This window comes from Euprymna scolopes, chromosome 5 (genome assembly GCF_053919585.1).
Source record: "Euprymna scolopes isolate OS-2025 chromosome 5, ASM5391958v1, whole genome shotgun sequence".
NCBI classification, from domain to species: Eukaryota; Metazoa; Mollusca; class Cephalopoda; order Sepiida; family Sepiolidae; genus Euprymna; species Euprymna scolopes.
The window spans coordinates 28,217,452-28,230,591 of record NC_136486.1 but is presented as its reverse complement, the minus strand read 5'-3'; the positions used below and the strand labels follow the sequence as shown (position 1 = coordinate 28,230,591).

Here is a 13,140-nt window from a genome sequence, read left to right as displayed (position 1 = left end):
AATGTCGACCCGGATTTTTTTATTTATGTTGTATTTGTTAATTTCTTGGGCACTGCGTGCGACGTTGAAGTACTACCGCCGAATGTGTTCTGATTAATTCATTCCACACTAGTATTGTGTCTAAAGATCTTCGAGCCTGTTTATGTTCGCTTAAAATAGGAGTGAGCAAACTACGGCCCGCGGGCCGTATGCGGCCTGCCAAAGGAATTCATGCGGCCCTCCAAGTACTGAATATTGAATTGTGGTTTTCTCATAGCTGTGCGGACTGCCGGATACAAGTACGGGCAGACCCTTGCAAAGAATGAAAATTTGGAGATGAAAAAATACCTTCGTTAACAATCTAACTAAATTTCTGAAGAAAAACAAATAAAGTAAAAGAAACAAAGAAACCTTATGATTTACACATTAAAAAAATGACTTTTATGGGGACTGGTAAGTTTACACTTGGTTCCCAGCTAGTCTGCCAGAGCTTTATTGGATCCTTTTTTATTTGCCGTGCCCAAAACTTTTGCTTGGCCGAAAACAGGCAATAAATTATTTTGATGTACTAAAAATATTGTGGGGACCATAAATCTGACGCTTGTTGTCTGGGGTACAGCCGACCGACCGGTCAAGTCTTAGCAAACTCTCTCTCTCTCTCTCTCTCTCTCTCTCTCTCTCTCTCTCTCTCTCTCTCTCTCTCTCTCTCTCTCTTTCATCTCCATTACTCCTAAAAGACACTAAACTGTTCATATTTAGAATTTCCAAAGAAAGGACATCTTATAAATTCATTGCCAAGCATTTTAGTAAGCTAAAATATTGACTAATTATTTTGTTTGCATCTGTAATTATGCTAATTTGTTACAAAAATTTAGTAAATTTAAATTCTCATATAATTTCGTAAGTCAAACTTTTTAGAATATCAATAAGAGGGTTTTATGCAAACTCAAGCAAAATATTTTTTTAAAATGTAATCAATATTGACCCGTTTTGTCAAATATTTTGTTTAGTATTTACTTGTTCAAAATATCTTAATTGAAATAATATCTAAAATTTTTAATTTTACAGGACGCCTATATATATATATATATATATATATATATATATATATATATATATATATATATATATATATATATTAGTCAATTTTGTACATTACTGATTAAAATAAATTAACTGATTTATAGAATATTTAAAAAAAAACTTAATCTTGTTTTCCATTTTTCTATAAATGATCAAAAATTAATTCAATATATGCAAAAAGTTTATAAAATAACATTTTGTGGGGTTTTAAAAAAATAGTGCAAAAATGTGTGAATACCAATCGAATCTTCGATTTGTTTCATGCGATTTCTAAGTTTTTTGTTTTCGATAACTATATTTTGAAGTACTCATTTTACTTTTTTTTATTTTCGTAAATTGTGTGAACATTATGATAAATATGGATAAGCACGCTATGTTTTTCGGTTGTCACAAAAATGGAACGGAACTTCTAATTTCGTTCTGGTTTACTGATTTTTTTTTTTTTTTTTTTTTTTGTTAAAAACTACGAATGCGTGAAATAAGTCAATTCAGCGAAAAAATAATTTATCGAATAAAAATATAAAAAAAAACAATAATTTAAAATAAATTTATAAATCATATCGTTTCATGTTAATACCAATCAAAAATGGCTTCATTTCCCGTTAATTTAACAAATATCAATAATTTCAAATTTATAAATCCCATTTTCATGTTAATAACGATAAAAAAAAATATTATTCCCGTTAAAACTAAAAACTGTTTTCGTTTAAAAAATGGGGTTTGTATTACTGTACACAGATTCGAAAAAATTGTCAAGAAATATATAACAAATAAATGTTATCAAAGGCAAGATAAGTTACTTTTCCACCTAACTGGATATGCTTTTAGTGTTTTATTTAATGTAACATGTTTATTCAGCTCGGAAAACATACAGTGTTTACCGATGTATTGGAAAATTAAAAATGGCGCCCGACTCTCTCTTTGACACCGTGGGTTTTTAACGGTATTTTGTTTAGTTTTTTTTATTTTTAACTCCTTTTTCCAAACTTACCGTGTCAAAGAGAGTCGGGCGCCATTTTTAATTTTCCAATACATCGGTAAACAGTTTTTCGAGCTGAATAAACATGTTACATTAAATAAAAACACTAAAAACATATCCAGTTCGGTAGGCAAGTAACTTACCTTGCCTTTGATAAGATTTATTTGTTATATATTTGTTTTTTGACAACTTTTTCGAATCTGTGTACAGTAATACAAACCCCAAAAAATGTTCGTTTCCTCTCTCTCTCTCTCTCTCTCTCTCTCTCTCTCTATATATATATATATATATATATATATATATATATATATATATATATATATATATATATATATATAATTTGTCGTTTATAATTCTCATTTCTGAAAATAAAATCACAAGTTGTTTATTCAAAACATTGTTTTTTAGTTATCTGTGAATAAATTCAAACATGGATTGATATTCATTTTCTTATTTTCGTACGATTTCTTGGTCGCGTGTTCAATTAGAAAATTATTTTTAGCACTGGAACGAAATTAGAAGTTCCGTAGGCACCTCCAAAATTACCCCCCCCCCTCATATGTAACACGATGTAACTTTATTATAAGTTATTATCAATATAACTTTTGCACCATTTAAAAGGGCAAAATAAACCAGTAATAATTAAAAAAAAATTTTCATCGTACGAAAATAATGAAATTGCGAGACGAAAATCGTGTTTACATAATTGGCGCTTTAAAATAACGTTCCCCGTAGTAAGCATGGAAAACATATCCGTTTAATAAATCTAGCAAAAATCAACTAATGGTCAGATTTTCGTGAAATTTTCGATGCTTATCCATTTTTGAATTGACAAAAACTTTGAAATTACAGAAGAATTGCTATCCATGGAGTCTCTCAAAAACACAGCCACTGGAAACGATTTATACAACAGTATCATTAGCAGTCTAATCAGGTCTAGGTTAAGCCTGGATAAACTGGCAAGTATTACAACTGATGGCGCTCCTTCACTCAGAGGTAAACACTGTGACCTTGAAGAATAAAAAAAAAATCAAAGATTTTTCCATCGCACAGTGTTGTCTTTTTACTGCATCATACATCAAGAAAGCCTTTGTAAATCATCTTTGAAACTCAAACATGTTATGGATCCAGTAGTGCGTGCAGTGAACTTAAGAGCACGGGGACTGAAACACAGGCACTTCCAATGGTTCTTGTAAGATATCGAAGCAGATTTTACTGATGTGCTGTATCACATAAATATCCGATGGTTAAGTGTGGGGAAAGTACTGAAGAGAATATGGGACGTTAAAGCAGAGGTTGTCATGTTTTTTAACATGAAAGAAATTCCTTGTGACTTTTTAAAAGAAATGGAGTGTGACGAATGGGTTTGTGATTTTTCATTGTAGACATATTGCAAAAGCTGAGTGAGTTAAATACAAAACTACAACGCAAAAGTGTATTTGCTCATGAATTGTTTGTTGAAGTGAAAGCGTTTCAATTGAAACTTAAACTTTTTGTCAAGCAGCTTAAAGAGCAAAACATTGTTCATTTTCCTCTGTTGAAAACACGAGCTGTTACACAAGCATTATCAGACAAATACAGTTCCCACTTGATGGTTCTAAAAGAGGAATTTATCAGATTTGATGATTTCAAGGCAATTGAAGGACAGTTTGATTTGCTCGGCTCGCCTTTTGCATGTGACGTTGAAACAGCTGCCGAAGAACTACAGGTAGATCTTATTGATTTGCAAGCCGACAACTCTTTAAAAAGGCTCTTTGAAAATAAACCACTAGTCGAATTTTATGCATCTCTGCACCCAGAAAAGTTTAAAAATCTGAAAAATCTTGCAAGGAAGATGTTTGTGTTATTTGCTTCAACTTATGTGAGCAGACTTTTCCATATTGAAAATTAACAAGTCAAAGAACAGATCACTTTTCACAGATTTAAATCTTCAGTCAGTGTTAAGAATCAGTACAAGCAACTTGACACCTAATTTCAACAAACTGGTAAATGATTGCAGTCAGTTGCATCATTCTCACTGAGTCATTTTGATCCTTCTGTTGCTCAGTTGCTGAGCTATTTTGTTTTTCAAATAAATATATTTCATATGAAATTACTGCTTTAAAATATCAATACAAATGTTTTCCTCTTTAAATTGAGTTACTTTATTTTTAAAGTGAAGTTTCTTCTTTAATATATGAATTAATTTTTGTCCTTTGAGTTACTTTATATGTATCTTTTTAAATATTTTATTCCAAAACATTAATTAATAAGATATTTTTAATCTCTTTAAACAGTTATTTAAGAATTGCTTTTATTCTTCAAACAAGGTTATTTGTTTTTCAAATGTGTTTCATGTGAAGTTCATACTTAAAAATACATATTAATAAAATTGTTTTTTAAAGTTTAAAGTTACTGTATCTTTCAAATAAATGTGTTTTATGGGAATCTTCTATAGTACTTTAAAATGCTAATAAATGAAAATTAATTATATTTTTTCTCTGAAATCCTTTTATTTTGTCTATTTTAAATATCAATTATATTGGAAAATATACTATGCGGCCCAGTAAAATTTAGAATTTTTTAATGCGGCCCTTGCACTGAAAAGTTTGCCCACCCCTGGCTTAAAACAATGCCCTCTTTATAAACAGAGAAAGTGTCTATTGGTTTTTGACGTGATAAGTCTCTAAGATACATTCTCACATTATATATATATAAAACATGTGTGTGTGTGTGTGTGTGTGTGTGTGTGTGTGTGTGTGTAGAGAGAGAGAGACAGACAGACAGACAGAGAGAGACAGAGAGAGAAAGAGAGAAAGAGAGAGAGAGACAGAGATAGATAGATTAAAATTTGAATAGATAGAGAGATAGATAGATAGATTAAAATTTGAAATTAAATTCAGTAAATTAAAAGATTTATGAAAAATTTCTTATTCGACAAGGAATACAAAAATTTAAAGTTTAAAGTATTTCAAAATGTTAAAAAAAAAATATATATATATATATATATATATATATATATATATATAGAGAGAGAGAGAGAGAGAGAGAGAGAGAGAGAGAGAGAGACGTGGAAAAGTATAAGAAGGCTATAGCAAGGCAGGGTGTTCTATAGTGAATTATAGATAGGGGTCTTGGTTGTTGAATTTGTTGAAAATCTTGATCGCCTTTTCTGTTTCAATTCACCATACTATTCTGGCTCGCTCTCACTCCTGGATTTCAACCTCAGCATCAATGCAAATGGTTCCATACGTATTGTATTCTACAGGAAATCCGCCTGCAGAGACCTTTTTTATCAACTATAAATCCGGCCCACCACTTAAAGACAAACACAGTTACGTGCATGCAGAAATTAATCGCATACAAAACAAATGTTCCAACATAACTGACAAAGTCAAACACACCATCAACTTGATTGAGATTGTCGGACTGACTTCCTCATCTTGGTTGTTATCGTCACAACGTTTCGGCCGTTTTGCCCTCCGGCCTTCATCAGCCAACCAAGATGAGGAAGTCAGTCCAACAATCTCAATCAATGAAAACACCTCATCTCAAAAATACAGACAATTACACCATCAACTTCCATCAAACTCTCTTTGTCAATGGCTACCTCGCTTCAAGCACATCCAGCATCAGCAATAGAAACCGACACAATTTAACACCTGCTTCCTCAAACCACTTTTCCTCAATGATAGAATCTCCCTCGTAATCTGCAAGGCCATTCATAGCGAGAAACTGGATATCCAACTCATTCATTGGTATCTCCTTACGACAACACATTTCCAAAAAACACTCGATCAACACACTTGATACCTGTTCCATGACCAATTGCCCAATTTCTAGCTCAGGATTATTATTGCACACCAATGTTGTCTATTACCTGAAATGTGGTAAATGTAATAACTCTTACATAGGCAGCATCACCAGACAATTACACTTACGCATCAAGGAACATTTGAACACACGAATTTCCTCCTTCTACAAGCACATTATCTCATGCAGCAAAACTCAATTCCTTAATTCTGGACTAGAATAACGAACCTCGACTCCCCCATATACAAATTGTTTCTCTCAAAACTAAGAAAATACCGCTGTTAGCGTGCTACGTATATCCAATTATATCCGATAGATAATTTGCCTACAAGAAAACTGCATGTGTCTGTTTTTGCATGATAAACATTATTTCCAAATTATTATACTCCTAAACTATGCCCAAAACTTTATATATTCTTGTGTTTTCATTCTGTATTTTCGTAAGTTATAAACATCTCTCCTGAAAACTAACCAATCGCTCTTCTTCCCAAACTACTATAAAACTACATACATTGCACGTTCCTTTGGATAGGGGTTTAGCCTAAGGTCCCTAACTTTAGCAGGTTGACCTCATAAAAATCGATAAACACTAAACATCTATAAATCTTTATTGCCAAGGCATGCACTAGCGTATATTCTTATCCTATGGCTTAACCATAGTTTTTTGTACTTAGATTTCAAGATATTTATATTAAATAGCAATTCTATATCTCTCTTTCTTTTAAATTGGTGAAAGTAAAATATAAAAAACTGAGCCTACACTTTGTTATGCAAAATACAATTCCGAATTTTAAACAAAAGGCGAAACTATTTTTCTTCGTTAGAAGTCAGGAAAATTTCATTAAAAAATATATTTACAATTTCTATATGTTCGTATCTACTGTAGATATACCCATATCTCTATTTATACTTAATAACTGAATACTCCATTGCTTATACTTTACTTCCGGTTATACCTGTACTGAATTGTACTTCAAACCATAGGTATGTCACTACTTGTATTTTTAACACGATCAGCCGGTCGCTGGCGTGTGACCGACCCACGTGTTACACTAAATGTCTCAGACACGGTCCCATGATGATGTGAAGATGGGTCAGTCAATAGAGTCTGAGTATCAAGAGGAAAACATATCTGAGATGTAGGATGTGGCTGTGTGGCTCCTTCATTCTCTCCAAATGATGTCTTCACTCTGGTGACATTCTGGTTGGAACCTTCTTCGTCTTCAGGCCCGCTTCGTTCTTTAATGCAGACATTTAAGGCAGACACAAAAAACGACGCACAACACAATCGTAATATATGGGAAATATAATTAACTATTTTTTAACAAGAAAATATTGCAATATTTTTACAAAACAATTTACAAGTGATAATTAACTTTCACAATTAAAACTAAATAACTAACCTTAACTAATGCTGAGGGAGACGGTGCCCACCCTCATTTACGGACAGAAAAAAAATGTGCGTCTTATCCTATGCTGTCCGTCAGAAAAGATATCGAGTAAAGGAAGGGAATTATAGAATTGCATTCTGGTTGCTTATATATCCCTCCGCCCACGACCAAATCACCTAACAACAACTACGACCGGGACACTAAGATATAGTGCCACATATCTATATTGAATACATTTTATTATTCCTATCGTCTTAATATTCAGTGTTCGGGCATTAAATAAAATTTTATTTTAATTACTAATACCAGTTTAATCATACTTTAACATGTAATCCTATTCCTAGGCGAACATATGAACAATACCTTAACCACATATTAACTCCTCCCTCTCAAACCAACCAGTTGCAAATTTAGTTGCTTCCGCTGCATGAATCTTTAATTTATCCCCTCTTCCAGTAACAATGAAATGGCAAGCATAGTAATGTCCTTTTGATGAGTATAACTTTTCAGTAGATATATAACCTTTAATAACTAACCCATTAGCATTAATTACTCATGCGGGGTCGCAGAAATACCTGGTTAAGAACCCAGGCGCGAGGCTAACCCTCTCAGTGCTGATGGTCCCGTAGATCTTCTCATCTAGGCGAAGGAAAACTCTGAAGCTAAACCTTGAGGAGGGAGGCCTCTTCAGTCCTGCACGACAACTTCCTAGAGCTGGTGACTCGAACAAATTACGGGTTTACAAACCTAAACTGCTTAAGGAGTAGATAGACTCTGTCTATCGCCCGGTTTTCATGCTCCTTTTTTTTGCCTATTAGCCAGGAGCAGAGGTACGACCACAGGGACTCGACAGAAACACCCAGTGGTGGACCTTGTTTCGTGACTAGGGCAAAGAATGCCATTCCCCACTCTCGCCATATCCCATCCCCTAAAGCTGAGCACTTTCGGGGTGCTGAGTGCTGAATACGCCAATGCGATTGGATTGGGCTGATTATCACTATATTATAAAATCCTTAAGTTTAATGCCGGGAGTAATCCCCAAATTAACGTTAAAAAACTTGCTATGAGCTGCGCGAGACACAGTTACACCTATTTGTTCATGTGCGAATTAAGCAACGGTCAAAAAACTGATGATGAACTGTTACTTGTCGCAACAACACGTCTCAAATGCTCATGGAATGCAATGTTTTCTTCGTGTGATGTGCTAGCAGTGTCAGATGTTGCCATTGAAAATGAGTGATAAAAATTTGAGTAATTAGACTTACTGTTTTTTCAAAAATTATAACTAGTTGTAAAATATAATTTAAACCCTAATTTTTTTCAATAAAGGAACAAAAACCAAATTTTAAAATAATAAAAGGTTTAATAAAAAAAATATGCAATATTTTTTAATTGGTTTTCTTTCAAAAAGATTTCAAGAAATCAACGAATTTTAACTTACTTCGAATATAAAAATGTATATAAGTTCCAAAAAATCACTTACCTATAAAAAATAATCATCCATGTGTGCTTTCATTCTTCATTGTTAAGAATTTATCCATATTTATATTTTATATTCCATGTACTTTTTAAATAAAATAATTTTTTAAGCAAGGATTCAAAAATACCGCGATTTTAAATTGTCATATGAGAGGTTAACATACGGAGTTGTCTCTCTTTCTATCAGTTGAGAAATACGGAGGGCGAAAACCGCCATAATTATTTCAAAAACATAAAAACAAAACATTAGACCAAATATATTTCCCGGTAATCTATATATCTATAAACGTGAACGTGTCTGTGTGTCTGTCTGTGTGTCCCTGTGTCTGTCTGTGTACAAAATAATAAATGTTAAGGGGTCATAATAGGGGTCAAAGTTTTAAAAAAAATGACCGTTCTTTTGTTTTTGTTTTTTGTTGTTTTTTTTTTTTGTTTTGTTTTTTTGTTTTTTTGTTTTTTTGCTCAGCATACACCTCCAAACACCCAGGCAACGCCGGGCACCCATGCTAGTATATCTATAAAAGTGAACGACGTGTCTGTTTGTCTGTGTGTGTACATTTCCCTACGCAATAACTCTGACAATTTTAAGTCTATAAACTCGAAATTAGGGTACTGAGATTTGGGAAAATCTATGTGATTGGTTTTCGGCCAGAAATTTGGCTGTTAATGGGTCGAATTTCAACGATTTGACCTTTGAGAACTCTACCAAACTCCTCCGACAATTTTGGGTATAAACATTTGAAATTTGAGATATAGGTTTCTTGGACATAGATCTAACTTAATAAATTGATTTGAGCCCAAAACAATAAATGTTAAGGGGTCATAATAGGGGTCAAAGTTTTAAAAAATTGACCGTTTTTTTTGTTTGTTTTTTTTTTTTTGTTTTGTTTTGTTTTGTTTTTTTGCTCAGCATACACCTCCAAACACCCGGGCAACGCCGGGCATCCATGCCACTAACTATATAAACATACAAACATTTCAAGTGCTGATTTGTGTCTTATTTCTCCTTTGAATTTCTGTCAACAATCGAGTTAGTCAATTATGGGTCATCTTATTTAAAAAAAAAAAAAAAGATCACATTTCACTGATCAGTTGAATAGTTAAGTTTTCTTTTAAAAAAAAAAACTGCCGACAAATTTTTCATTTTTTTTCTCTTAAAGAATTACATGAGTTTTTGATTTAAAATATTTTATTTCTTTTTTATGCAATGTTGTTTTTTTTTAAAAAAAAACAACATTGAATGAAATAGATAAAATTTATGTAGGTGTCCAATTTTTACAGGACAATATTTTCAAAATATGAGGTTTCACTTTAAAAAAAAATCAGCGTGTTTTTTTTTAAAAAAGGTTTCAAACTTTTGACTTTACAGGTAAATTTGCACATAACTATTCTTTTGTTTTTGTTTTAAATTAGATTATTTTATTTATTGATCTTTTATCTTCATTTTTTGATATATAAACCTTAGGTGAGAAAATTAATTATTTTCTTCTTAATAGACATTTAAAAATGGGGGTGTGAATTTTCAAAAAACAAACGTTTGTCTAGAATATTATATTCCGTTTATTGGAAAGAGCATAAAATTTCACAATAAACCTGAAAATATCTTAAACATTGAACCAATAGAAAAATTTTGATAGATTTTTAAATTGAAAAAATTGAAAAGATTTAACTCGTAAAATTCAATTCATTTCATTACGTAGAAAAAATGGTTGCATGAGCGCGCGCATGCACTTTGTAAACACTTTTTTTTTTACATAGGCGTCACCACTTATCAAGGCAGATAGGCCACTCAATGAGAAGGGTTAAAGAGTGTACAGTAAAAATAATATTTCTATTATTTTTTTTAACTTTAATAGTTTATTTTGGAAGTATATTCCATAAGGAAATTAAACAACCCACTTAAAAAAAAAAGGAAGAAATTACGATTTTGAATATTTTATTCGCAGTTTTGTGTTAAGGGTGTCAAAAAAATCCCAAAAAATTCTGACATACCTAGTGCTACCGTCTACCATTTCTAGTCACTACATTTCAGGCTTTCTGTTTTTATGTCATCTACTTATTATTTTTACAAAAACAAATAAATAAATTGTTTTGAAGTAATTTAACAATAAATAATTTGGGTAAATGAAATAGGATTTAGTTTATTTAGTTTAGCTATTAATTTTTAAAATCGGTTTTGTTTGTTTTTCTATTTTTGGATTTTTTGAAAAATTTTAAACTAAAGGACACAAATCTTGCAAGGAAAAAAATGGGGTTTGTATTACTGTACATATAGATTCGAAAAAGTTGTCAAAAAACAAATATATAACAAATAAATATTATCAAAGGCCACATAAGTTATTTTTCTACCAAACTGGATACATTTTTTTTTTTTTATTATTCAATGTAACATGTTTATTCAGCTCGAAAAACATACAGTGTTTACCGATGTATTGGAAAATTCAAAATGGCGCCCAACACTCTCTTTAACATGGTAAGTTTGGGAAAAGGTGTTATAATTAATAAACTTGGAAAGAGCATAAAATTTCACATTGACCTTGAAAAATATTTATTTTGATAGATTTTTAAAGTTTAAAAATTGAAAAATATTTAACTCGTAAAATTCAATTGACTTTATTACGTAAAAAAAATGACTGCATGAAAGCCGGCATTTTGTAAACATTTTGTAAACACTGTTTTTTAAAAAGTAAAAAATAATATTTCTATTATTTTTAAAACAACTATAATAGTTTATTTTGGAAGTATATTCCATACAGGAAATAAACAACCCACTTTAAAAAGAGAAATTATGAGGGTTTTTTTTTTATATATTTTATTCGCAGTTTTCTGTTAGGGGTGTCAAAAATTCCTCCAAAGTTCTGATACAGTGATACACCTATCGTATTGCTATAGAATTTCGTTTTATCTCTATTTTTTTTTTCGACAAATATTTGTGGTTTTATATAAATTTAATATAAAATAATTACAATTTTTTGAGCGCTTGGTTAAATAAAATAAAATAAAATAACGTGCTTGTGTGGTAAAATAACAAAAATCGATAAAAATGTATCCTGAAAATCAATAAGCAGATAACATTGTTTTTTTAGTTTAAATTCAAAATTTCGCTTTTCCTTATTATTCCGAACAAAAATATGAAGATCAACGAAATTCTCTAGCGACATAATAGTTAAGCTTAGAAAAAAAATAGTTAAGCTTACAAAAAAATAAATAAATAAAAAATGGCCCTTAAAAAATTACAGAGAAAGTCGTGAAAAAGCGCCGATAATTTAGGTGATTGTGAAAATTCGCCAGATCGATTTTTCAATATATCCAAAAAATTACAAAAAAATCATTGACTAGAAAGTGATCTATTGTTAAAAGTAATTTTTACGGAAAATTGGGTAAAATTGCATTTTTCTTAGACTTTATAAAGTAAACAGTAAGAGTCTACACACAGGGGACATAACCTTGAACGAATATTTTAAATTATTTGTTCAAGGCGTGTAATATTTGTTATCTATAGCGATAGATTTTATTTTTTTATTTTATTTTTTTACTAAAAACGCAATAGCAGTTGTTGTTCTATTTGATGAATTTTCCTAATTTTTGACATATTACTATTTTCGACATGACAATTAAATACGTAATATTGTTTTTGATTAAAACGTTATTTTAAAAAATCGATTCATCGACTCTATCTTTACAAGCGTCGAAAATTTAAGTCACACATAAATAAAAAGAATACAGCATGAATAATGGGCAATAAATCGTTCACCCTACATTATTTAATGAAGGGGAGATCACTCAATAGTCACTGTCGAGACAAGGGAGATGACTCGTCCGCATATTGCAACGATTATTGTAAGAAGTCTTTACCTCAAGATGACTACGATTGCTTTTGAATATAATACTGCGATAGAACTAAAATACAGAACTAGAACAAATACTAGATTTAATAAGGAATTCCCAAGAAATCATAGACACAGACAGTTCGCGAAGATTGAATCATTAGATCGGATCTACTTACTTGCAAAATGAATGGTTGGTCCCAAAAAATGTAAAAATATATGGATCTAGTTGAGCAACGGGTTTTATCTAAGGGAGATAACTAAAAACTCAGTCTTCGCTAATTGTCTTCAAAAACTGGTTTAACTAATAAAAATCGAAATATTGGATTTCAGATAAAACCAATGAATGGTATTTAGTTAATAGTTATTTAATTAGAATATCCGAAAATTACAAAAAGACGATATGATTGATAATTAATTATTAATGAAAACAGTTTTTGAAGACAATGAGTTTTTTATTTATCTTCTCTTAAGTTAAATGTGGCAAATTTTACTAACGATTAATTTGGATGAATATGGAAGGACATAATGGCAATAAATAGCGTCGACTTGCGCCGCACATACTGTCATCCAATTTTTATTTTCAATGAATAAATAAAATTTCGGGAAT

The 13,140-nt window shown here is 31.1% G+C and overlaps 1 protein-coding gene across 1 annotated transcript; it reads left to right on the top strand.

The window, feature by feature from the left end:
- The first annotated feature begins 413 nt into the window (after positions 1 to 413).
- On the top strand, positions 414 to 3,932 carry LOC145276569 (EPM2A-interacting protein 1-like). Its single transcript, XM_080127765.1, has 2 exons — positions 414 to 432; positions 3,427 to 3,932. The coding sequence occupies exons 1-2, from the start codon at positions 414 to 416 to the stop codon at positions 3,930 to 3,932; spliced, it is 525 nt and encodes a 174-aa protein (XP_079983891.1).
- The last annotated feature ends 9,208 nt before the right edge of the window (positions 3,933 to 13,140 follow it).